The sequence below is a fragment of the Anarhichas minor genome, unplaced genomic scaffold (assembly GCF_050575085.1).
Source record: "Anarhichas minor isolate MPS153535 unplaced genomic scaffold, ASM5057508v1 ptg000007l, whole genome shotgun sequence".
Classification (NCBI taxonomy): Eukaryota; Metazoa; Chordata; class Actinopteri; order Perciformes; family Anarhichadidae; genus Anarhichas; species Anarhichas minor.
This window is the reverse complement of record NW_027466453.1, coordinates 18,807,075-18,835,013: the sequence shown is the minus strand read 5'-3', so window position 1 is coordinate 18,835,013 and position 27,939 is coordinate 18,807,075. Positions and strand designations below refer to the sequence as shown.

At 42.6% G+C, this 27,939-nt stretch overlaps 1 protein-coding gene across 1 annotated transcript; it reads right to left on the bottom strand.

Moving 5' to 3' along the window:
* Nucleotides 1-3: 3 nt before the first annotated feature.
* On the bottom strand, nucleotides 4-17,749 carry axin1 (axin 1). The gene is made up of 10 exons (XM_076086408.1): nucleotides 16,869-17,749; nucleotides 12,569-12,709; nucleotides 11,470-11,566; nucleotides 9,775-9,912; nucleotides 5,375-5,904; nucleotides 5,110-5,274; nucleotides 4,807-4,998; nucleotides 4,496-4,603; nucleotides 2,383-2,532; nucleotides 4-1,460 (listed from the first exon to the last, which is right to left on the bottom strand). Exons 1-10 carry the CDS (start codon nucleotides 17,747-17,749, stop codon nucleotides 1,334-1,336), a joined length of 2,529 nt encoding a protein of 842 aa, XP_075942523.1. The 3' UTR covers nucleotides 4-1,333.
* Between the last annotated feature and the right edge of the window lie 10,190 nt (nucleotides 17,750-27,939).

Below are 27,939 nucleotides of genomic sequence, written 5' to 3'. Positions count from 1 at the left end.
ATATTGCAACGATATTGTGGAGTTGACCATTTATGAAATATTTACACAATCAGATTTGTGATAAATAATGTCATGTTGTCATGTTGACTAAGTGGGAAAAGGCAAATAACAGAACAGCTGCAACAGTCTGGTAAGACTGTTGTTTACTGTAATGCAGCCTATAACACCAGGACAAGTCAACTCTTATGCCAAATGATGACATCCAAAACCTAAGAGGACATCTAGTCTCATATCATGATATTGATACAATATCAGTATATTGCCCGGCCCGCCTCTAACGGTTTTGAACATTGACCTAACTTCCTACGGAGTGAATAAATATAGGAGCCCTTTGCAGTTTTTGGATTCGGGGAACCAACTTGCATAGATATTCACCTTAAAAAAAAATATTGTTGCATTACGTCTATAGCCAATTGTCTTAAAACTTCACCTGTACATACTCACAGCCATCAGCTACACTCACATGCAGTACACACTAGATAAGCAGCAACTATATGCAGTCGTGCAACCCAATAAAACAGCCCTACAATAAATAATAACTTTGTGAAAAGTGTTTGAGCTTCAAAAATGACCAGGAATCTTCTGCAGAGTGAAGAGTACCACCTTCAGACGCTGGGCTGGTGAGCTGGGTTGCAGCAGACTGTACAGCGGATTCAGGTCTTCTGGTCGCTCGTGTTTGGTGCTTTAGAAATTGATGTTGCAGCCTACGTTGGGATATAGTCAGCGGCATATAATACAATGAAAGTGCAGACTGACTGAATGCCACATAATAAAGTCCTGGTAAGTGATTCTTTAAAAGCACTGAGGGCGCTCTTACAATGAATCAAAGAAACACAATTCAGCCCTAAAAAGGATTTTGATCGTCTTCAACGGGGGCGACTCTCCTGCTTCCATAGGATTGAAAATGAGCATTTTAAATACTTAAATAGATATAAAATGTTGTTATCTTTTAACACAAACTGTACACATCTGTTACCAATACATATAAAAAAAGACAAGTGTGGTTGCTTTAGAAACAATCTGATGCATCATATCAAAAATATGTAGCTTTAGTAGCACTTTCGTTCCTTCATTTTTCTAGTAAACATTACAATGCTACACTACACTCCGGAGAAGTGAATGAGGTCTTTTTCTTCTTCCAGTCCGCCGTCTCTGCAGCGGTGATACCGAGCCTCAAAAGTCACAAGTCGTCCATCGTGACCACTGCTTTGCTCCTCAACTCTGGATCCCCTTCTATGGTTCTTCTTTCTGCACCTCTGGTCTCAATCGTCAAACACTTCCTCTTCACCTCACACGCTGCCTTCTTTTGACTCCTCCCTCTTCAACATGACCGTCAATCAATTCTTTCGACTTTCCCGATAATCTTCTCCTCGAAGATGGGCAAGACGGCGTCATCTTCACGCACCTCTTCGAACACCACCCCGCAGTCAAACTCGTCGCTTACCTTCTTGAAATAATATCTAAAAAACAAACAAACACGCTGATTCAGCAAGCATGACGATTCAGACATTCACCAATGTTTTCTCATTGGGATTTCTTCTTCGGTATTTATTTATCTTACAATAATATTTGTATCATTTATCATTTTTTAAAGTAATTATTTGTATTAATTTATAAAGCATTATGGTCTTTTAAAATAAATAAACACTTAAACACTGACCAAGTAACAGCACCCCATGAGGTTATCTTTTGTCCTATACACTGACACTACTACATAGTGTAGTGGTGTCAGTGAGCACATTTGGTGCTCACTTAGTACCTCCTATTGACGTTTTTTTGTTTATGTTTGGAGTCCGGTGCTCCCACAATTTAGACTTTATTTCGAACGTTTCGATTTCTGTGTGTGCACACGGCCCTGCAGTCACACGTCCTTTTACGTAGATCAATTTAAGGTGTGCATCAGACTTTTCTTAAGACAATCACTGTGGTTATATACTCTTAGTTATATCATTTTAATCACGCTATAATTCATCGTGCCCCTATAATAAACAGAACTACGGCCTTTCACAGTTTCAATTCAATTCCATCCACTCAAAGATGATCACAAAAGTGTTACGGCTATCTCTTTAGTAAAAACCACGAGAGTGAAAATCCTGACCTTTAATCATAATACCTCTTTATGAGGTCAGCGTTAAGAGGCACAGCCGGACCCCATCAACACATGAGTGTGATCTATACAAGCCAGCTGACACTATTATTTAACACGTTTTTTTAAGGACTCGAAACGTTGGATTATTTTGCAGTCTCAAAGCAGGTTGTATTATAGAAAATACAATCTTACTACAATCCTGCATACTGATTATTGAAGAATAAATTCATGTTGTAGGTGTAAAGCCTCCTCTAGTTCTGTCCAGAGACATCAAACAGCACCACAGATCTCACCTGTAGTTTCCTTTCTTCGTCAGCAGTTCTTTGAACTGGCCCAGCGAGACGACCCTCCCTCTGACAGACGTCCTGTACGGTATCAGCTCCTCACAGAAGTAATACGCGACAGTAATGTTCTCACACGGCTGCTTTTTAGTGGCTTTGTGTCTGCAAATGGAAAAGACAGAAACCGGTTGAGGATATTTAAGTAAGTTCACCCATCATTCAAGTCCACACATCAAAGCTGTGAGGATTTCTTTTATATAAAAAGGTATCCTAGAAATTGTTGATGATTCTAAACTTAATAACTTCCTGACACTAACAAGCAGCCGTCTCTAGCGACAGTGAGACCTGCACTTTGTGAAGGTGTTTACTTAACCTTCTGATGAAACTTAAGACCAGCTGAGGACGGATGTCATTTCATACGGTGCATCTTAAAAGGTCGAACTCTCTAATCAACGTGAGCAGTTCCAAGCACCGAGTGAAGAGAGGAACAACACGGACTAACATCCTGCTGCCGACCGACTGCTAACCAGTGAACAAAAAACAGCTTCTTCCAAGAATCCGTTGTGGAGGAAACAACACCGAGGCTCTCTGAGGACAGCTGATATAGATAGAAAACTAAAATAACGCGCTGAACAACAGGACGAGCAGGTGAAAAGGACACAGATGAACTGAAGTGGAGCTGGAAAATAAAACTAAACTAAAAATTCACAGATAGAAAACGTGAGCTATTCTCTTCTTTGACAGAAAATAAATCAGAATGGAAAAAGAGTTGACAGCCGAACCAAACAATGTTGAACCCAGAAATCTCTGCAGGGCTGACTATATATTTAAGTATTTTCAGCTGGGCAGGTCTGCGGATGCGGGTAATTATCAGAGAGCCAGACGGCAGTTGAAGTCACTGGTGCACTCTGTATTCAGGACGTCCTCTGAGTGGGAGAGGCCCTGAGATGACGACCTTACCAGCAGCCTCTGGGTGTGCCATGAGATAATGTTATCCTTCGGGATCCCAAATGTGTTTAGCCCGAGAACGTTTGTACGAACTTCAACAACCACATAAGTGCATCTGCGTTCGTCACTGGAAAGTAGATGAATCAGTGGAGACATTACGAGTTACACAACAGGCTAGTCGGACGGAGAGTGATCAAGATACATGTATTTTTCTCCAATTGTTTACTATTACTACATTTATAAAGTTACCCTGCTCTACTTGTATGTTTTGCTGGTCTTGCTATTTAAATTCTAATATCTGACCTTTTTGGGCAAAAGTAGACATTTTTACTCTGTATTCTCTTTTTTTGTAACGCAAAACAAAACCACCATTTCCTTTCCGAGCAAACATCCTTTTTTTTTTTCAAATTCCAATCTTTCAGCTATCTTTTTCTGACTGTTTGCGAGCTTGGAGGTACTGACAGGTCTAGTCGGCCGTGATCCACCAGGCTCACAAGTCCTGAACCCCAGCCCTTAACAGGTCTGACCGGAGCCGGTGCCACATACTCTGCCTTTCATCTGCCTCTTACACAGTTCCCCTGCTCCCTCCGTCTGTTAAGAGTGCAGTTAAACATCAAACAGAACAATGTTTCTGAGAACACATCAAGAAGCCGACGCTCTCCTCTCGATACTTCTGCCTCTGCGAGAACACAGAAATCCTAAACTTCCTCTGCAATCCTCTTTCTGATCTTCACGGGAAATACCCAGCAAGAGATCTGATCCTAGTTGACAGGGAGGAGAAATAATTCAGTTTCTACCACGGACACTGAAAAAAGTATTTTCTCGCTGATTGCCGGCTGTCTGTTAAAATCATAAATGGCTGCAGGTCAACAGTTAAAACCGCTTTAAATGCAAAATAGCACCTGCCACAAAGGAATAACTAAAGAGAGCACATTCAAACAGACTCAAGGACAGAGTGTGGGAGACTACATGATGACACCACACACAGAGGAGGGAAATAGGGAAAGGAATTGCTCCTACAGATTCTTAAATGCCTCCTTTAGTAGCGCCACAAAAACACACAGTCCTGGGTAACTAAACTACCGGTAATGAGAATGGGGAGTGAAGTGGGTGGACGTAGCCTACGGGGAATTTGGAGACAGTGGGGAAAGTTAGTGGTAAGACTCGGTGGACATACTCGGGCTGGGAGAGATCGCTGTCAGAGACGGCGGGCACCATGCTGAGCAGAGGGAACAGGGCAGGCCTGACGGCGGTGCGACCCCTCTGGATCACCTCCATCACGTACCTGAGGGACCGAACAACCCTAGTAGTTAGACACAGAGCGGCCCCAAGGAGCACACAGGCTGGAGAACAAAAGGGTAACTGTTTCATTTTGAAGGATAAATCCGGCTTCTTCCTCTGTGGATCAAGTTAAATGGATTCCGTTGAAAAGCTGCACCAATTAACTGGACAGATAACTGTGGTAATGGGACATGTCCGTCCACTTACCTCTGCTTGGGCTGCACAGTTCCAGACTTGATCTTCTCCTCCTCAAGCCGCCGGCGCACCTCCTCCAGCTGGATCAGGGGGCTTGGAGCTGGATTCGGGGGCATGGTGGGATCCTGGATGAAAGGGTGCGACGGCTGCACGGTGTTCCACGGTTGAGCCTCGTGGCTGGTGGTCCTCTTGGACCCAGTGGTACTCCTAAAATGTAAAGTCAGGACTTTTTGAATATCAGCAATCAAACTAAACAAAGCGAGAGCATTCTAAGAAAGTGCATTTGTTCCTCTTGGTCAGTTAACTGTCACTGACCCGTATGGACTCCTCTTATGCTGAACCATTTCTTTCTGTCCTTCCATCAGCCACAAAAGGATCTTCTGGTTTTTCTCCATCTCCTCTGCAGGCGCTGGCATGTCACAAGGCCGCACCTCCTCGCCTTTCTTGAACGGCCTTTTGCACTGTGTGCCACCTTTGCTACTGTATAATGCAGGAAAACAACCGGTAGGTAGAAAAAGCTAAAAGCATTGTGGGGTGCATCAACGAGAAAGAGGAAACTTAACGCTTGGCGCTTGCTTACCTGTGGCCTGTGTGCTCCGTGGGGTTGGATCCCATGCCATCTGCGTAGCTGCGAGACTTTGATCCGTAATGACTCGTCTCCGTGCTCAAGGGGAAGCTGCCGTGCACACGCACGGCCGCCTCAGCCTCAACCTGCTCTTTGGGCTTCCCGACGCCAGCGTGGTGGGTGTGGTGCATGTGTTTGTGGTGGTACAGGTGGCCGCCGTCTCCCTTGAAACCGTGCCTGGATGGATGTTTCCCAGGCGCCGTACCAAGTCCCGTCCCTTTTGCCCCTGGGACGCCGTCTGGGGAGCGTGACTTGGGAGAGTGGCGGCCTGTGCCCGGTGACTGGCAGCCGGGCGTCTTCATGACCCGCCGGACGTGGTCGTCCAGGATGCTCTCCGGGTTCTCCTCGTGAGCGTCTCTCAGAAGAGGACCGCTGAAGGCGTTGTCAGCAAAGCGTGAGTTGTAGTTCTGCGGATAAGCACCAGGGGGGAACCTGTGACTGGATAACGCTGCGGCTGTGGACATGACTTCATCACCTTCCTCTTCCTGTAGAAACAACAAACACACAAAACAAAACATAATGAAATACAAGTTATAAAGATATAAAGAAACACATGTCCATCAGCCATAAAAAATATACATCTATATGCATTTAATTTATTCAATTCTTTGAACAGCTTATTTCTGAACACAAGTGAGGAGTTTTTTTTCTCAGAAGGCTGCGTCTGCTGTATTTATTTCCACCTGCAGATGGCAGATTTCACCACATGCTGCTATGTGTCTTCTCATTCTTACTGCAGAGGTTTGGAGACAAACCAAGAAACACAACAGTATCAGTCAGATGTGAGGGAACTGTGCATGCACGCAGCACATTTGTGTTGTTTCACACGAGGACAAGTGCAATTATTGATAACAGCTTCAGCTCTGGTTGACCAGGACGAAGTCACGCTCCAACACAATCTGCTCCAGGGGGAGTCGTGGGGTGCTGCAGGCATTCACAACAGCTTCTGATAAGCAGGCTGTAGAGAGTGGAGGATGTGCAGCGATGGAATAAAACACAGCAGTGGATGGGGAAATTCAGTCACGTGAAATGGCAATGGCTGTACTCCTTATGGCTCGGCCTGTCAAGATATACATGTTAAAGACATCATATGACGTATGAGCATGACCTCAATCATTTCTGCCGACCTCGATATTGCCCTTTGTGTTTGTTTACGTACGAATGTCACCAATGTTTCAGCCGACACAAAGCCAGAACAAACAGCCGGGTTTACCCGATCATTAAGACTGGGACATTGTGCAGACGTTGCACATTTTTGTTAAAAGAGCCCAAGAGTGCATTTTATTTATTGTTTTGGTGGATTTATTAGTTTTACGTTTTATTTATTTCGAATATGTTTGTATTTTGTACTCATTCCAATGTCCAATGTCTGAATCTTCTCAAGAATTAACAGTTCATTGCTCTTTGAAAGGGCGTACTCGCATTATTATGCAATTATATTATTATATCAGTTGCATAAAATGCTTTTAAATGACAATAACGTCATTTGTCACAATTTTTTCAGGGACAATATATTGTCTGACAAAAGTAGTTATCGTGACACAAGGACCTCGCACCATCATTACTAAAACAAAATCTAAAAATGTAATCCTAAATTGTACTTATTGGAGCTGTAAATCTATTTTCTATTTCTCAAAATGTCTTTCTTTCACATGACACACGACATGAATCACAAATAATTTAGCAAACTACATTCAGCGGTATTCCCCATCAAGACATGAACCTTCAGAAAGGAGAACAAAGAGATCTAGTGGGACAACAGAAGGGGTTCCACTTCTATTTATTAAGACCGCCCATGCCCAAACATTTGATGTCAGTTATGTTAATAATAAAATAAACCTTCACATGTTTGCTGTTGTTCTGAGCTCAACATCCATTTGCAATAACTGTATTAGTATACCACATGAACGGACCTTCCCTCTCCCGACTCCTGTCTTAAATTCAGCCATGATGTTAAAGATGCCGTATGCAGCCAAATATTTCCTGGCACGTCTTTAATAATTGATGCGTCTTTGTATCTCTGCATCACATCCAGATATCAGTGTTATCTGAGCCCACTGAAAGTTATTCATGGAAGCATTTGTTCCACCGGCTCCCTCCTTTCCATTTGAAAATGAAAACCGTCGGCAAACAGCAGCAGATATCTGACATTCTACAAGTTAGCTTAGGTGCTGGATGGGGACTCACTGACGATCTCCACCAGCTCATTTACACACACACACACACATGGTCGCATGCTCTGCTGTCTTGTTAACACCAAAATAAAGATCCAGACAGGCAGCGACCGTCACGTGAGTCTTCCTGTCATTGATCTGCTTTAAATGAACAGCATGCTGCTGCTGCTTGTGCGTGTGAATCATCCCGCGCTGAGCTGAGCCACACAGCCCATTGTTCTGAGAAATGACGTTAAGTGAAGCCGTGATTTCATTCTTAGCAGAGTTTAACAGCGTTATGGCAATAAGTGAAGTGACTCACAACCTCTTGAAGTCATGTGGGTCTTTGCCTCATACCAACATACATTTTGAACCTTTATATTTAATAACCATACGATTTGAATACATCTGTTTTTACTGTTAAAAAGCTAAAAGCTAAGCTCACGCCTCCTTTTCGAGGTGCTCACTTGATGAAGGCAGACATTTCATGCTTGCCTCCAGGTTTTAATAAAGCAAACCCTGAGCTGTGTGATGGAAGCTCCTCTCCTTTTAGGGCCAAACCACAAACAGAACGGTCTGCCTTGAGACTAGGTACTCGGGGTCTGCGTACTGAGGGGGATTTCATTTGTGGTAGCAGCAACCATTTCATCAGCGTTCAAGTGACATCAAACGGGCGACACGCTGTTCCGGGCTTACAAGTGGCCGAGTGTGCAGGTGCTCCATCTGATTCATCGACAAAGCCAGATCGCTGACAGGCCAGGCATGGAATTCTCCAAGTGATTCATAATGTTTTTTTATTCCCCATTCAAATGGCTGGCCTCATTAATTTCATTAAGGCCAGACGGATTTAAGTCTCCTTTGTTGCTGAAAACTTTAAGCCCAACGGCCAGACACACATCCCGCTTCCTGGCGCAGACATGAGCTTTGGTGGCATCTCGCACACATTACTGATATTGATTCTACTGGTCGGCTGTTTAAAACACGATCTGTGGTCACAGTTAATTCTATTTCTTAAAGTAAAGCAAAGGTATTGAGGTGTAAAAATCCTTTGCAGGGAAAGATGAGCACGGGCCCTTCTGGCCAACAAGCCCTTACATTTGGTGGCCAAAGAACATTTCTGGTGGTCCAAATGTAAACTTAGGTAAAAACAAAACAGAAAAGACAATTTAACGCAACTTAACTCAGCTTTCCTCAATTGCAAAACTTCAATTAATAAAAAGACACCAACAGAATGAAAATACATAATTATATATTCAAACTGGAAACTCGAGTTCTTGGTTCTCTCTCAGTCTTTTAGTCTTTTGCACAGTTCTTCTGTCAGGATTGTGTTTTGCAGTTGTGACTCGGCTATGTAAACAAAGTCGGCTACTGTTTGCTGCTTTCGTAGAATGTTGAATTGAACCTTTATTTAGACAGGTGATCTCATTGAGACACGCCGTTTCCTTCTCAACACAGACCTGACAAAACAGGGGATATGCTTTGAAATCAAGATTTTGGGAAATAACTAAATTTAGATCCTCATAAGCAAAATATGTTCACTCAAAGCAGCGTAACCAGGAGTCAGAGAACTCAAAAACTAGAGCAGGATTTAAATGTAATATTCAATATAAATGTTGACAATATAATACAAACTGCTCTTTTTGAGCTTTTTATTCAAGTAATCAAACCGTTGGTTCGAAAATGAATCTGTAACTATTTTGATAATTGATTCAGTAATTTTTTAAGCAAAAATCAAACATTTTCTGATTCAAGGTTGTCAAAATGTGAAGATTTGCTGCTTTTCTTTGTTATATATATATGAAAGTAAGCCTCCCTGTTTTTGTCATGTGAAATAAGGAATTTGAAGATACCATCAGAAAGTTTCACTGTGACGTAATCTAGAAAATAATTTGATGAAACCTTTCGTTGGGGATCCAAAACTTTAAAGTTCTTTTCCATCTGGCAAATAATCGTATTCCGTCTTTGTCACCAGAAGCCAACACGGCCTCATATGACTTGATGGTGTAACTCAGAATCACAAGAATCATAGCACGTGTTCCTTTTCCTTCCCTGCACTGCCTCAACTGTGTTACGTTGGAGGTTATTTAGTCTAGACACAGCTCTCCAATGTGAACCTCTGAAGCAACAACCAAATCAACCAAACAGTGGATCTGCTTGTGCTTTAAACAGAAGAGAATGGTTCTGTGAATAAAGTGAACGTACCAATCGTACTCTCTTCAGCCGCTCCTCTAGCTTCTCTTGAGCCTCCCTCTCCCTCAGAACGCCCTCCAGTCTGCTGCTCAGCTCTGCAGCAAATCTTTCCGGCTCCACGTGTATATCTTTAGGAATCCGGTTTGTGCGCTGGGGGAAGAAATGTCAAACTGTAAAGCACTCTCTGCCACTCACTGTCAACACCTTATGGGCAAACCAGTTGTTTTCATACACGCAAATTCATCTCGACAAAGAAACGAAAGGCCAGAGGTCTGTTTGTGTCCGACGCTGAATAAAAGAGGAAGTGGTGAGCGGTTGCTATGGTTACCATGCAGAGTTAGAAATAAGCTTGAATAGATCAACGGGAGCAATAACCGCGAGCGCCCCCTTAAAGCCGGAGGATTGGCATGAATACGTATATATGACAGGGTTGAAATAACGGTTGAGAGCACAGCCACTAACTCTCAGCGTGTGTTGTTAAAGAGACGAAACACTTCGACTGTGAGGACATAAACTCCAGGCTGTATTCGGCCGGTTGTATACGGAGGAACATAACTGTGAGAATAGGAACATTAGTGCTTCCATTACTCTTGTTTGTGGGATATAAGGTAAGTCTGTGGGTTTGGAGCAGCCACCTCAATGCTAAAGACGCTAGCAGAGCTAACTAGTTTATTTTCATCTGTTTCAAAATATTAATGTTTTAATAAAAATATTGATATTTGATGCCAGTTTATCAATAACGTATCCCACGAGGAAGTAATACAGCATATCCCTGAAGCTGATCCTTTCTGATATGGTGATGTTTTATTTAAATATCTTCTACAATGTGCAGTGCCCATGCTTCTTAACCATTGTTATAAACTCTATAAGTGTCTCATGACTCCTGTGTGATTATAAAATGAAGGTTTGAGCTACACTTCCCATCAACAATGTATCACCCCGCAACCTTGAACTGAACATACGTTTAACGTATCTACTGTATATCCATTTGGTAAGCGGCTCTACGGCAAAAAGAATTCAACCTGGATTTAAAGATAACTTTTTTATTTTACATTTCAAAATCATTTTGGGAAGATAAACTAGGGAGTGTGTACGCTAACTTTGAATGGCACACGTACTGTCCTTAATGAGCACACAAGGAACATTTTATATCCTTGAGTCACTGCACTGCAATTATGACAATACAAAGCTGTGAGAAGGTTGGAAAACAAAGTGACATTTAAACTAAAAAGGCCCACAAGCCCTGTCAATTTTCTTATTGCCGAAGTCGTGATTAATTTGTTGGGGCAGGGAAACGTTAGAGTTGTGCTTGAGGGATTTGTGCTCTACTATACAGTCAACTCATGCATCCTAATAGGATGCTACGTGGGGAGTTTTAATTTGACTCTTTACTCCGAGGCCTAATTAGGGCCGGGGTTTTCCTACCGAGAGACAGCGTAAGCTGCAGAGGGAGGCATCGGGCTGTCACAGGGGGGAGGATTCATGTCTGCTCGGCTTCAGCGCTCACAGCTTAGGAGGGCATCAAGCTACATTTAGACAGCCTTCTCTTTCACCATCAGCTATTCTTACACTCCATCACAGGCCCTGCGACATAGCAGAGCTTAAATATGCACATCTCCAATGGTGCAGCGGAGAGAAATAAGGCAGAGACAGACAGTTAAAGAGAGGTGTGGAGGCAGAAAGGGAGAGAACCCATGAATAACTCACTGGAATATGAGGTAGTGGCACTCGCCCATTTGCTTTGGCGCTTTCGTGCATCTCCCGGCGATGCTGTTTACGGTATCTGTAGGGTGGAACCCCGTCTCTGGAATTAACAACAAAGACATTTTCATAAAACATCCTCATGAATAAACAACACAGACAGCTTTGAAGTTGAAAGCTTCCCATCGCATTTTTTTTTGTGCCTAAAACTACCACCTTGTAATTCTTGATTAATCAGTCGTCCTCACAGGCTTATTGTGTCCCTCCTGCTGCACCACAAGTGGTCTGGCAGATTACAGTTACATGTTAACACATCCATCCGTCTGTAATTCCATGTGGTATTGGTCATGCTGGGTTTCACACTCTGCTGTGATGGAAGCTCTGGACCAATTAGCTGATAACTGCCTCTAATCCATTCGGCTTCAAACACATTCATGTCCAGTTGTGCAAGCTTTTGAAGTTTCTTTGGCATAATTCCCCCGGTGCCATCTTTGCACCTAGAAAACATCATTTCTTAAATTCTAAAAAATTTCACCAGCACATGCCGGGTCTACACACTCAACTGGTATACGAGTGCTGTTCGCAAGTGATCTCAGATGGGACAGAACATTGCCCTCGGTCTCATGCTTGTGCCCAAACAAAGTGGTTTATGTGTGGGATTTGTAAAAGAGGTCAGTAGGTGAGTATTTTCATTTATGTACATTCACACATGGTTTAATGTCTTACTAATTAGCTTTGGAGATCAATTCTAACAGCGTTTACTGGTTAATGGCTAACTGGCTAATGAGCAGATGGGGCTCAGTTAGCAGCTTATCCGATCCCGAAGGTCGAGCGGAGGTAAAAACAGGCAAGAAGTGACATTTTGAAACCAATTTAACCCTCATTCCTGTGTTTCTGAGCAACGCTAAACATACATGGCATGCTTTACTTTTTAACAACTGAAGATCCTTAGTATACTATTGTTTTTGTCTTTCAAGCCAATAATGCCGCCTTGCATAGTCTTTATGACCTGGTAAAATAATTTAAAGCACGACACGTGTGTGTGTGTGTGTGTGTGTGTGTGTGTGTGTGTGTGTGTGTGTGTGTGTGATGAGTAAATACATACACACTGCTGTCTGTGAGGGAAATGGTGTCGGCGTCGCTGGACATACTCTGCTGCTCACTGTCGTTGGCGCTGGTGGCCGGAGCCATAGCATAACCACTGTTGACGTAGTACGGGTTGATGGGCTCCCGACATGGAGCATTCCTGGAAGAAATAAAAATAAAAATACAGGAAAATGCTGAGAAAAATAAAACAGATCATGAAGTGATTGACATGGTCGTTAAAATGCATTTGTAAACAGAGCCGGTACACAGCTCTTTGGTATAATCCTGAATTAGGAAACATACACTTTTCAGACTCTGCCGCTTCCTTCAACTCCTCTCGATTCTGTTTGGTGTAATACAAGTGAACCTACGGCCAGAGAAAGTATACTGCCAGCATATACTGCTACACCGGATTTAATAGTATTACAACAGCCTTTGTGAACACACCAAATCCAATCCCTGAGTATTGAATGCTGGCGTATGACTGCAGGTTTTATTCGGAGGCTCACCCTGCACGAGCGTCCACAGATACACGGGAAAGCTTCATCCGTCCACCTTCTACACTCTCAGTCATTGACTTTGCTGAACACACTTCTTGCGGGGCTTTGAACACATGAATTAAAGATGTTAGGCATCATCTCGTTTTATTCAAATTGGAATTCCCTGCAGCTTTCTCCCTGTTTGGAATGCAGAAGCACCCAGAGTTCAAAATGAAACCTTTGTGACCAACTGGATTTTTATTAGCATCTGCATTCAGCAACAGTGAATAATTACAGAGGCAGGGTGGTGAGGAGCCGGCACGAACAAAGAGCGCAGCGCACAGAAAACCAGCTTTCAGTTGAGATTCTACATTTCTGATTGAAGGAGAAAGAATGAAGAGGGAAAGAAGCAAACATGAATTCAATCCTTCATTAGATGAAAGACAGATGAGATGATTCCTTCACCCCAAAGAATGTATTTCTCATAACCAAGAATAATAACAACAGTACATCACTTGATAAATGAGCGGATTTCTGAACTGATTCTGTATCATGTTGCTTTCAAATTCTTATATTTGCATTCTTGTGAACATGATAAAATACTGTCCATAGATGTCTTTATTCCAAATGATGTACAATAAAACAGCAATAAAATAACAAGTTTCCAATCATCAAGAGAGCCTGAACATATTGTCATTGAATTAACTTGCAGTAAAATAGCTGAGTTGAGTTGAACATGTTTCCTACGTGCAGGTTCTGATGCTACTGGCCATGGTGTCCTCAGTTGCCCTCCCTTCTCCCTTCATGTCTCCTCTAACCTGCCCGTCTCTAACCTCCCTCTCATGCCGTCAGATACAAGAACATTTATCATTTCTCAAGAAAAAAAATGTCAGACTCCAAACTCAAATTATTACCCACCATTATTAGCAATAACACAATTGTTCATCCATATTATTTCATTCCAGACTCAAAAGATCAGAAATAAAGGAAACATTACAAAGACAACAAAGTCTTCCTTTGAAGTGCACGACGCACTTGAACAAGAACAAAACTGAGCCGTTCACACTTCTAAACTCTCCCCAAACATTAATGAATGTATAGGTCATTCCCTTTCAAGTCCTCCGATCGCTAAAAGTTGATGTGAAAGACTATTTAATGCCTTTTGTTGCTCGTCTCTGAAGAGATCGTCAGACACAACTGATGCAAAATTTAGTCCCCATAAAAACCCGACGGGTGCTGCTAAAAGGCTTTTTAAAAATGAAGCGTGCATTTCTGTAATTCCAGCCAAATGCTTGACTGCTGAAATAATGATGTGGAAAAAACGCTCAAAAATGTGTTTCACTCTCCAATTAAAACTGTATTTTTCTTATATTATTTATATTTTTGAGGGGATTTCAAGAAAACATTGATCTCAATGACAAATGCCTTTTGGTTATGTTTCTCAAAGAAAAGGAAGAAATCAAACACAAACAAGCATCGGGTTCATTTTGCAGATATCAACCAGAAAAAAAGCTGCTTGCAAACACACTGAAGAGCGAAATCCAACACAAGACTAGACCACAGAACGAGAAGGAAAAGGTCTGCCGCCAACACGTCTGTGTCGGGTCGGATGTGTTTGGTCTCCACCGGCTGTGCTGCAGCGTGGTCAGTGTTTGAGTCACAGAGACGCTCTTATCTTTGTCCGTCTGTCAGCTGATGAGCTCCTGTCCCTCCTCATCTCACTGCTGCTGCAGCGGTAGAGGTGAACTATGAGAAAGTGTCTCACAGCGACGTCACTTTCAATGAATCCGTTGAGGACCAACATTAATGCAGCACAGACATTAGGATCTTGAATCCCACTTTTGGGTTCCGGTTTGCAACACTGACAGAACGTGTTGTTCTTTCCCGACCCCCAACATGTTCTGTTTTTGTGGCCTTAATCCTCCGTTCAAGATGTAACCGTATTATGTAATGAGCTTTAAGTTGAAATCAGCGGTGACATTAGTTAAGTTGTGGTCGCCATCAATCACTTATGTTTTCATCTGATCTGTCATTGTTACACTTTAGTTTGCAAAGACACTTGACCCACACGATGCTAAGCCACTCCTGGTTTGTTTAACATGATTACAGTTTCTTATGCCGGAGCATCACGAGTACGCAGAGCGCAGAGCGCCGAGCATCCACAGTCAGATTACTCAGAGCGTGTTAATCATTCTACCGGCTGCTGTGTGCATTTAACTGGGCACACACTGTACGGATTAAGCCCAATTTTAGCTCTGAGTTGGTCGGCCCAACTCATTTTAGAATGGAGTTTCTGTCATTTGACCTGCAGATTTGAGGGGGGTCACAACTCCAGTTTAATTTCCATGAGCACATGGATTTCTGACATGTCAGTGATTTTGGTTGGCTGTTTGATTTCCCGCATGGCGTAAAAGATCCGTTATGAACTGCAGGGAGCTCGTTGTAATGTTATCTGAGTAGTATTCCACATGATGTGGCTAAAGCTGTAGTCTTGAGACTGCTATAATAATATAAAACTGAACTGAGGAGCAGACATCGTATTGTCTGAATCTGCATTTTCTTCTTACTTTACGCTCATAGTAGAATTGCTCAAAGCAATGCTTCCTTTCTCTCTTTTTTAGTAAACATAGTTGAGGATCCAGACAGCTTGATTTTAATAAACTTGATGTAAAGACAGACCGGTTCTGTGACTACGTTCAGTGTTTGATCCGATAAACAGTGTGAGCATGAAAGTTGCAGAAAGGCAGATTAAAATGTGTGGTGGGAGTAGAAAACACACAAGATCAATGAAAACACAATGTCTGATCAGCGTTAGACAGATTCAAAGTAAATGCCTAGAACGTCCCAAACAGCTCTCCAGTGCAACCGAAGAAGACTCAAGCTAGAGATCATTTTCTAAATATATGGCAGCTCCAATATATTTATATATAATATAACATTCGGGCAAACTTTACCTGCGCCCTTTGTTTACAAAAGTCACATTCAGCAGAAATCAAGTGTTTGTCTGTTTTTTCAGGACAGATGTGCCACGAACACTCTTTTTCAGCATCAAGCGGCTTCACTCATACAGGTGTCACCATGCATTATTAATGTGAGTGAGACATGTCCAAATGTCTTCTGTGAATATACATTTTATATATAAGCAGGTTTTCTGCTAACTGTCCCATCATGTAATAATCAGCAGAGACATTCCCCGTAACATGCCAAACTAATTATGGCTTAAATAAAAGGAGCGGCATAAATGCGGGTCCTTCTGTTTGGCAGCTGCAACCTCAGCGTTTATGCCGCTGAATCAAAAAACAACTCAGCATTGAATATCCATCTGCAGCCCTGTAATTATGCTTCTACACGCATCAAACTGATACATTCTAGTGTTTACCAGCACAGCAATCTGCTGTTGCGTATTGATTCTGATACAAAAGTGTAGCAAATGAAATATAACACATTTCAAGTACAGCGCAATGGGACTTTCACAGAAAATGCGCATATTAAAAGCTCCTCCTAAAACTAAATCCTGTTGAACTTCTTCCCTACACAACCCTGTCCAATGAGAAAACTGGATTATCAGAGTACCTGCACAAGATAAAACCAGAGCACCCGACTTCAACCTTCTCACAAGTTAACTTCTGCAGCCTCTGACACTTCCTCAACACCATCGGAGTAAACACACCATCCTCCTCTCATCTCCGCTGTCTCCTGTGATACTCAGACTCCCGTTTTCATCTCACACTTCAAGCAGCGTTCCTGGTATTGTGGGGTTTCAGGTTTATTTCTAATTCAGCAGTTTGCAGAGGGGAAAGCGGTGCAGTTTGGAGCTGAAGTGAGGCTTTCTAGATTTACCTGTACTCGTGATCGTCCTGGAACCTGGCGCTGTTGGCGACGCGCTGCGGCGCCGTCTCCATCAGCAGCTTCTGGGTGAGCCGGCTGCTCGGCGTGGGGTCACACTCGGGCTGCTCCTCGGGCTCCTGGTCACACCTCCACTCCTCATCTTCAATCAAAGTCGGCAAATAACTGGACAGCCCCTTCCCATTCCCAGACACAGAGCTGTGATCGCTGTACAGCTTCGGGCTCTCTCCTCCTGTCCGAGTATATTCCAAATAGATGTCAGACTTCAGAAATAAGGGGTAGGTGTTTTCCTCCATCATCGTCTGGATCTCAGTCTGAGCCTGGTCAAACATCGCAGGATCGATGTGAAGCTTCATGACGCAGTCTTTGATGAAGGACTTGGTGGCTGGTTTGATCTGTCGGGAAACAATCCCATTGTTGTCCAGGATGTATTTCTTATAGATCGCCTTTGCCAGTTTGACCTTCTTCTCCTCATTACCCTCGATGGCGTCAAGTTTGCGGAAGCCACTACACGCGAACCAGAAGTCCAACACGTCGCCGCACTCCTCCTGCTTGAGGAACATCCGAAACAGATGGATGCCTTCTTGGTCGTCCAGGAGGGAGTGAAGAGACTCTGCCCACTTCACGTAGGGCGGTGTCGGCGAGGCGCTTCCCTCCGGCTCATAACCCAGGTCCAAGTCGGGTCGCCTGGGTGTGGCCACGGACGCCTCACATTTGAGGCTCTCGCTCTTCGAGGAGAAGCCCGGGCTGCTGTACTGGCGTCCATCACTGCACACCAGCTCGCCCTCTTCCCCTGGGACTGGAGGTCGAGGAGCATCCTCAGTGAAGCTGCCGCCCAGGTCTGCTGTGTAGTCCCTGTTGTCGCTTATGCTCATAGTCCCAGCATCCATAAACCACGTGTCCGTAGAGCCCGCACTGCACAACTATCAGATCCAGACCTCTACTTATGCCACTGCACAAAAACTCCTGCAAGGAGGAAAAATATATAATGAGACGCAGCTTTATCACATCACTGACAGGTAGAGTGGTGCTAGCCATGACAGGGAAGATAGTCTAATACTCTTCAAGTGCTGAAAACGAAGTACAAGTACATTTACATTAGCAGATCTAGTGCTGAGAAAAGGTTGATCGATTATTATGTGTCATAATCGGCATACGCCTGTTTGAAAGAGGACTAATACCTCTCAGGATTTTTTTTTAATTTTGCACAGTTTGCATTTTAATCATGTGTCCAGTTTCCAGCTGAACATTAAAATTAATGCAAAGTCTGCGGAAATGCAGAGGAGTTGTGAATGTGAGACGAGCGAGTGTAACGCTCCAGCAGCAGCAGAGTCGCTGCTGGTTCGTGTGTATGCAGGCAGCACATTCTGTAATGTTGACCGTTTACACTCCAATGTGATGAATTATTACTTTCCTGGCAACTACAGTGCAGTGAAATTAAATGTGATATAAGGAACCAATAGAATAGAATAGCTGTGGAAATTAGTGATGAGATCAACCCAAAAAGCGCTAAAACAGGAATACACTGAAACAGAATGTGAATGCACTTGATCTTTGACCACATGTTCTGCGTAACATCTGCAAACCTCAGCAGAAACTGACAGCTGGAGTCATTTGGCCTATAACGTGGTTTGTTGTTCTATGAAGTGGTGTGACAGTCTATTACTGAGTCACATTCGTGAGTTATGTGCGAGTGTTGTTGTAAACCAAGCCAAGAGTGGTGGCTTCAGTTCAGCGCTGTCTGGCCCTGAAGGCAGCCATCTACTGTACGAGGCAGCAGTATAGATACAGTGTGGTGATAACGCAGTTTGCAGTAATATCCTGATTTATATGCATGTATACTTTACACAGCTTCTCCAATTACATTCCAAATTAGTCCAAGTGTATCATCACAATAATGAAAACACTAGAGATTTACAGACTGAACTCTATTAGCATGAGCAGTACGGCACACGATACTGTATTGATCCGTGTATCGTGTGCTCTCCGTATTTCATTCCCTTGCCATCACAGGGCGGGTTCAGCTGCAGGGTAGCGTACCGACTGATTTTAGGGGATTTAATGTATTTGTTCAAGGACACGTCCTTGTCCTCGTGCACCGTCCCTGAGCTTTCTTGCGGAGCAAAGACACAGCAGTAGTACTGCGTACATCTCCACCTCTACGGACTGCACGCACTGCTCGTGATTCAGCTTCCCAGATACAGTGTCAGAAACCATTTCAGGGCTGATTCCCTTATTCAGCCCCAGCGTAGAAAGAAAAAGAGCCAATTGTCTCTGTTTAAATTCACACATCCGTGCAGCAGCTGATGTTTCTGGACAGATGAGCGCAGGACTAAACCACGGTGACCAGTAACGGCTCTGACCAATCAAAATCCTCTTTTTAAGCGCTGTGCACTTGTTACCTCTTCATAATGATTTGGGGTTTTAAATAAAAAACATAAAACAGATGTATTATATCATAAAGCTGGGTTTACTCTTAACTGTGATTTCAAAAGAAATATTTTTTTAATGGTTGCCATCACGTTCCCTTCAGGGCAAACCCACTCTCTTGTCTTTTCCAATACAGATACAACTCATTCTCCTGATTGAACAAAGACAGCCGAGACAACACTGGCAACAGTGCCTTCATCTCGGAGCAGTCCTGAAGTGTGAGCACCACGTGCACGGAGCAGACAAGGCCAGGTGTGCTGCACGGAAAATGATAGAAAAATACAATGTGGGACGTTTAAATACAAGCACATTCCATGCTAATTAAATGAATCCCCTGGTAAACTAGCAGGCATCTAGCTACCTGTACGTAATGATGCAGCGGCACGAGACGTGTTCGCTTAGCGCGTTCATTTAGACGTTTAACGGTTGTGCGGTCACAGGTGTGTGGCTTGACACGGGAATACGCAGAAAAGGTTTAGGCGTGATTTGAGCCGGTCAGAGCCGAGGCCAGGAAACGTGCCTATTTCTCCTGAAACTGTATCCGTTTGTTCCGTTTGAAGTGAGCCCTCTCATCACATTCATGTCTTGGCCTCTCCAGAACGAGCAGAACAGCAGCGGCGAGTGGGGGAGGGGAGCCAGAAACAAACTCCGTACACACACATACACAAACACTCACTCACACACACATATACACACGCGTGCACACACACACATAGCCAGGCCTTTCAGCAGCCGACCGACAAGTGCACAACTTTGTCACACTATTCGCCTATTAATATCTGCACTGTCTCCGCTAACAGCTGCTGAACTAAGCGAACAACGGGGCGACCGCAAACATGTCCCGCACCGTCAGAGGACGCGGAGGGAATCCCACACCGATTTCCGAATAGATTTACAAGCAGCGAAGCGATGGCACATATCTCCCGACTACCGCAATCCCAATCTCTGAGCTGAGGGAGGGAGGAGGGGAAAAAAAAGTGACATATACTTAACCGGTGAAAATCTTCTTGCTGCTTTCGAGTGCATCGGGCATTTGGACCGGCACGGGTCACCGCCAGCAGTGTCATAGTTGCGAAATTGCAAGACTTTAAAAATAACAAAGAAAACAGTCCGCTCTCCACCTCTCCATGACTGTCTCTCGCTGTCTGTGCGGAGCGGAGGCTCACACAGCAGAAGATGCACAGCGCCTCGCCCGTTCACTACACACATTACCACTGTTTAGTTTGGCTACATGTGGTGCACGGATTCTGTTTTTTGTCTCCCCTCTCTCTCTTAAGAATTAGAATAAATATCTTGAAAATGAGGCGGTGGCATTCCCCGTCTTGCTTTTAACCTCGCAACCCACTTAGATATGCCTCAACATAAAGAAAATTATATCTTATAATCAAAAATAGAAAATAGTATTGGCATATTGGCTGATATTTAATAGTAACCTAAGTCAAACCTCTATTTGGGGAAGAAATCAAAGCATTCAACATAATTAATCTCAATATTATTGTTAGCATTTAATATGGATCACAAGTTAGTAAGTACGTATAGGCATCCTTGTGCCTATATGCTGTTTATAAATTATTAAGATGTTTATAGTAATGTAAATTTGATTATGAATTATCAGATCTACAGTCCACATAACAATAAAGGTGTAGGCTACTCGATCTTTTGGTGTTGTATTTCCATGAACTTGGTGGACTTGCAGGACAACATTGATGCAGCAGAGGCAGAGTTGTCCTGATTTCTAATCCCTAGTATGGATCAAGCTCCAAAAATGCTGCATCCTACATTTCCCATAATGCAACTGAGCCCCTTTCCTTAGATAAAAACATGATATCATCAGACTCCAGAAAAGCTCCCTCTAGACCCACAGAAGACATTGTAAAACTGTTACCAGGCCGGGTCCTCCTTGTGATGGGGTAAACTGAATTCATGTGCACAATACAAGCCCCCAGGAAGAGCGCTGGGCTTTGGAGCAAATTTTAAATAGTGGCCAAGCGGTGGAATCATTATACCGGGTCCGCCCATGATGCCATTGGCTCAAAAAATACCCTTTTTTCTTAATTTGATGTGACTTTTTCACTCAGAACTTGAGCTTTTTTTTGCTTTATGCGCCTCTGAGCAACTTTCATAGGAACGAACAGGGCCTCGCCTCCAACCTTGTATCCACTTCTCTTCATACAGCCATGGTGAAATCTGTTGAGTGCCCCTTTAAAGGCCCCACTGGTCATGGCTTCTTGTGCAATGTTCGGGACATATAGCATGCACCTTTGCTATTTGAGCATTTCAAATGCAATGCAGTTTCAAAGTGGAAAGTGTCTGTTTGCAGGTTTCCATCCCAACCGAAGACTGCACCAGATTGGTGCTTTGATCAGTTAAATCAGCTTACCATGACACACATTTTACCTTATGCATTAAGTCATGACTTATACCACGAGGAAGTTTCACTCGAACAGCTGACAAAGCACTAAACACAAGCAGTACACTTAGGGAAACTCCATATACCTGAGTTCATGATATTTTACAGCAACACATAATGGACAACTGCCCACAAATCTAACTGCCCGTCTCTACCACAACACGCACAATGACGTCGTAATCAACAACGTTTCTTCAAACAATATGCAAGCAGTGGATTGCTTGGCTGGTTTCCAATATACACACATACTGCAGTGACCTTTTACTTGGTCCAATTCAAGCGTCATATTTACCGGTGACATGACCACTCAAACACAAACACTTGGGATGCATTCAGTGTAACAAGAGTTTGCAATGGCTTGCAACATTCCTCTGTTTGAATGGTATGTTTCCCAGCTGCTAACGCTGCAGCCGTGGAGACATATTTGTCCATGTTTTGGTGTGTTTATGAATAAAACCATTACATCTCTGGTGAAAACCAAACTAAGCGGTGACACGCCTCCTCTGTATAAACACGGTGGTGTTACAAAGAGCCATCAACATGCCACTTTGCACCATTAGACAACATTGAAATCTTTATTCCGACTGTTCTGGCTGAGAGCATGTCACACAGCGTGCACACACAGCTGCAACAGTCTGGCTTTATATACGTACGTTGTTAACAACTAGTGCTGATGCTTTCAGACACACATTCAATGCAACAATGCTTCACTCAACAGAACATTTTAGCAGCAGATACACTTGATCGTGTCATTACTTGACTTAACTGTACAAAGACTGAAAGGACCAAACGCAGCAATAAAAGGCTGCAGTCAATTTTCATGTTTTAATGCAGTCGTTGAGCAGCCACGCCGTTTTACTGACTCTAAGATGAAAGGATGATGGGACACCATAAAAAACATAAACGCATTTGATAATGTAATTACATCAAACCATTTGGGAGCAGGAGTAAGAGCAGGGATATATATTTCACACCCTGTCTCCTCATATCACCTGGATTGCCGGCTCAGACCTGTTTAAAGTGTGCAGCGTACACACAGTGCTTACAACACTTATGGCAGCAAGATGAAACATGAAAAAGACCCAACGCACTTCAGCTTCCTCGAGGCAAAATTGATTTTGGGCAGCAACAAGTTAAGCATCCTGATACTCAAACACAGCATTGATTATTTTCTCCGGCCATCTCCTGCATTTCATTTTTGTTATTTTCAATAGCATTTCAATATTCTCACAACAGATCAGATTTCTCCCACTCGAGAAGCTTGACAATGTTTCAGAACCTCACAATGAAGATACGGTGGCCCTCGAAAAACATATCACATGAAGAAGACAGAGAAAATGCTGATTTGCATGTTTTACCTTGAGTTTGATTGTCTTCCTCACACATCCTCCAGCAGTACGTCCATTTACCAAGGACTCCATCGCACGATTATTTAACACATCACGCTGCAGTGACAGTAGCGTCCCTCTCATCACCTCGACACCAGAAGGCCTGGCCGGAGCAGAATGTAGTTTGTGTTTGCCATCCATTTGTTCCTGCAGAAGAAGAAGAAGAAGAAGAAGTGGTTAAGTATGCTTTATACACAGCAGACAAAAAGAACATTGAGGAGCTACTATATTTAATTTCTGCAATGTTTAAGACATTTCTTGTGCATAGAATTATAATGTATATTTAAAATGAATGTAAAGGTCTATCATGACCCTTATATGCTCTAACCTGTTCAGGCTGCTTGGTGAACTCCACTGAAACAGTTTTCCAAACAGGGAAACATGAACATAATGATTTACTGGATTGAAAATGTCCCCTTCACTCTATCTCCTTGTATTATCCCTTTTGCAACAGCATGTGACACTTTTATGGTTAAAAACATACAAGAATCAAGACAGAATCTAACCTCTGAAGGACACAACAGATGAGGAGAAATAAGGGAATCGAACATGTGAATGAGTGCTGCAGACAGCTGGTGTGGGTTATCAGATCAGTCCCTCCACCAGCAGCTACAGCTTCTCATTAATCAAAAGAGGAGGACTATGACACGACAACTCAAACTTTAAAACACAGTCTACAAACGGATGCGGCTCACAGGGCCTGATGTGACTACACATCAGTCAACCCTGAACAGGTTCAGGATCACATATACTCAAGTAAAGCAGACACATACTGTATATACATCAAATCTCTTCTAAACCCTTTATTCTGTGGCCTATTGGACATTTGCTGATGATTATGGATCCAACACCTTAAACTACAACTCATAATCTGCACCCACTTGCTTGTTTTGTTTCAAAACTGGCATATTTTACTATTTAGATCACTTTTCATCATTAACCATGGAGGGAATGGTATCGGTACAAATCAAGGACATTGTAGACATTCCACATCACTGATCTGTCAGGTTTATCATGAAACACTTTTTTTCATCACATAAACAGCTGTGAGTACACATTCTGTAAAGCTTTATTAGCATTACGATAACTTAGGAAAAAGGTGACCGAACCAAAGATGTTTCCCTTTGTATCACTATATCAAATGATACTGCATTTCTACTTCTACAGGCATCCTATTTGAAAACTACATTCACAAACATGTTTACAGAAAACTGCAGTAATAAAAGGTTTTAGTGATGCAAGAGAAAGAGGTCCTGTGACCAGAAAGTGTGTAAATTGAATCACTTGAACAGCTAGAAACGGCTGAGTGTGGAGGGTGAAGGAAAAATACTCTTCCTTTCCTCAGCAACTACAAACAAGAAGCCCTTCAGCAACGGGCCCATGTGGAGCTGCTCAGCAGACAGAGGAACAAAAGAAGACATTTCAGGTCTGTGACTGTATGAACCAGAGCTATTTGTTAAATCAGCTAAGCAGATGTAGAACGAGTGTTTTGTGTCCGAATTGTTGAAGAAATGTAGCTATTAAAAGCTTTCAATGAGAGGTGTTCATTTCGTATGTGTTCATTGATCAGTGATATTAATTTCTGATTACAGAAAAATGCAAATTCTCAAGGTTGTCAAAATAGTTATTATTATATTTAGGGCTCCTAAAGAAAGATGTTCAAATGATTTCAGTGTCTTATTGGGAATTACACTGATGTTTTACAATATTTTTTGAAGTCTCAAACATCCTGCTGCAGTTAAGTGTTAGAGGACAACTTCATGTTTCCCAATTCAGTCCTTTCAGTTGTCTTTTGTTCCACCTGTCAGTGTGGATTTAGACTCCCTAGTATAGGCCTTGGCTGAAATAGGCTTATCTCTGCTGAAGACTCTCTGATGAACAAAAGCCCATTACGATGTGAAAATGAATGCTCCCAGTGCACACAATAGAGATTTATATATTTTTTTCAAATTTTCTGTCTTCAAAGAATTCAATAAAAGTTAAGAAGAACAAAAGAAACAACAAGCAAGACGAGACATCTTCTAAAGCCCAAAAACTAAAAATGGAAAACATACACGGGGCGTAGAGACTAAATTGAGGCACTTAAAACAGTTGATATGATTGACCAAGTTTATATAGATAAGAAGGTTTTAATATGTCAGGCGTATTCAGGTTATTCGCTGTCTGTTTTAAGTTCTGAAATGAAAGCGTAATATCAAAAGACTGTCAGAAAATGTATTCTGGAGTCCTGCTGATGTCCTTTGTCCTGGCTGAATATATCATGACTAACAAGCCTTGGAGTGGATTAGGCACAGAGGATTGAGCAATTTTCAGACTTGAGTTTATTTTGCTGGATGTTATAGCTCACAGTGCGCATGAAGGGAGAAATCTTATTAAAAAGGCCCATATTTCCTATGGTGATATAATACAAAGACATACATCCGTAACTATGTACCAAATGGCGAAAGAGCATTGCCAGACATCTGCTGGCATGAATAAAAATTCAAATGAATTTAAGCGGTCAGTCTATCGGGGTCTTCAGTCGTCTGGTCATGGGATGCACATTCACTGGTCAAATCAAATGATGTGCTTCGGTTTTGATGAGAGGGAGGACACAACAGAACCAGTATGGCACTGACATGAAAAACGATAACAGACATAATAGACCGATGAATAACACAATGGAAAGTTACTGGTAGCCGTGGTTTTCATCCTCGAGATTCAAAAGCAGAGATCATACCTGCTGGTTTACCTTACTGTGTGGTTCTTGGTTTTGTTGTGTTGGATCGCAGACTACTCCCACCGCTTTTCTATGGATCGGGGATCGTCCTTCGTAGTCTGCAGTAAAGGCTGCCGCCATCTTTAATCACAACAGAGTCCATCTGTCGATGGTTCTTCCCTTTCTAGCCTCTCTTTCTCTGTTCCAGTCTCTCTGTTCCAGCCCTCTCTGTTTGTTGTGGGGGGTTCTTATTTTCCATCCAACATCAAACCACCATATCGACAGGCTCATGGGCCGCCCAGTAGGGGGGCAGCTTGAACATGCTGCATTGGCTGTTGTCCTTTTCCAAGCCGCAGATTAACTGACCACATTTATTTCTCTCAGAAGGATACAGATAGCCTGCAAAAAAAATGATTTCAGCTCTCAGGCCTTTGATTTCAACAAGCCTGGTCTCAAAGCTCCTCCATGATTGTCCCTGAACGCATCTTTTCCTCAGATGATATGATTGATGGGATTTGTGGCTCTCTTTGATTGACGCTACATCTGTATAACTAGTTTCAAATTTGTAATATTCATTTACGACAGACTCTGATCATTTAAAGCAAAACACTGATTTGCCTTTTTTTTTGTATTTCCAGCTGTTCCATTGTATGTAATGTAAAAACAACACCTTCTTTTAAACAAAGCAGAGCCGGACGTCTTTGAGCTCACCAATTGAAACTAACTGTGACCTGAACAGCCTCGGACTACATTTATAAGTATAAGCAGACCGCCTGTCTGCATTCATCCGAATAATGCATTTCATTTAAAGTGGCACTTCCTTTTTGTTCCTCCTGGTCCCTTTTTGCGTTCAAAGCCTGAATACAAAGGCGTATCTTGTTTACTGTCACTGTTTTGTTCCGCCAAACTCTTTCATTGAACAATAAGAGGAGTTGAATTTCAAAATGGTAGATGCTCTCACCTTCCTCTCCTGCTGTGCGGCTCGTCGGATCTTGTTTCTGTGGTCCGCCATGACTGGGCGCAGTCCCCTGCCTGCCACTCTGCAAGACTTTCTCATACTCATGAACCTGTTTCTCATTCTTACTTGTGTGTTGCTGAAAGATGAGCATCTTTACTTTATATTGCAGCTTCAGCCGTGCGACCCTATTGGAGGAAACAAGGACCAGATGATTGTCTGCACAATCGTATTGTAGCTATGGTAACAGACCCAACAGGCATGAGTGATGTGCACCTAATTGCTCCGTATACATTAAGCAACAGACAAAAAAGAGAAACATGAATCAAGTAGCGCTTAGACGTTACACATTTTAGACCCAGAGGATTTTCAATTCACTGCTTTAGTGGTATTTTATCAAAACTAACATCTATCTGCTGTGTGAAGTTTTGAAAATAGCCGAGTGAATGAGGAGATGAATGCTAAGAAAGGAGGAGTAAGATGGATGAAAAGACATTTTGGCGAGAGGGGGAGAGATGATATTGCTTTTGTTATGAAGCTTCATCAGCTGCTTACCTTTCAACTGGATTTCACACTTGCATGTCTGGTTGTAGCCAGGGTCAGATCCAGCATAGCCTTCTCACAATGACCAATTTTCTCCTCACACTGCACCAGCAAAGACCCACGGTGTTTGGCTGCCATGTTGCATTTGTCTGGATTGAGACACATTTAAACACATTTCCTTTGCAGATTTTAACTAGTCAGCACACAAGCATGCAGGTGAATTATTGTCAAACATTATATTTTGACAAATGTAAACAAAAAGACTAGCAGGAGTGGGATCATAAGACATTGTGATGCCAAAGGGATGAGCTCTTCAAAACTTCTAATAACTTTAAAAAAACAAATAAGGATGCCGGATATGTTATTCATATGAATAAGGAAAATGTTGTATACTGCACAGTATCATAACAAATATGTCTAGTTATTTCTGTAAAACTATAAATATTTGTTTTTCTTCCAGTTCATTAAGATGGTGGGTTTAGGAATGTATACAGTAAATTTGCTACTTTAATACCATGCTAGTTTTGTAGCATGGTAGCAAAACTTTCCACATCACAGAATCCCAGTTTATTTATTAAATAATTCCCATCAAGTTTAAAATAGTGTGTATTAACACACTATTTTGCCTTTTTTTTTTTTTA

Bases quoted from the DNA above. Each gene is read 5' to 3' on its own strand.
- axin1 (XM_076086408.1), bottom strand. From the start codon at position 17,749: ATGAGCATAAGCGACAACAGGGACTACACAGCAGACCTGGGCGGCAGC. The intron at 5,275-5,374 runs GTAAGCAAGCGC...TGCATTATACAG, and splicing joins ACGGAGCACACAGGCCACAG to TAGCAAAGGTGGCACACAGT. The intron at 4,604-4,806 runs GTAAGTGGACGG...TCGGTCCCTCAG, and splicing joins ACTGTGCAGCCCAAGCAGAG to GTACGTGATGGAGGTGATCC.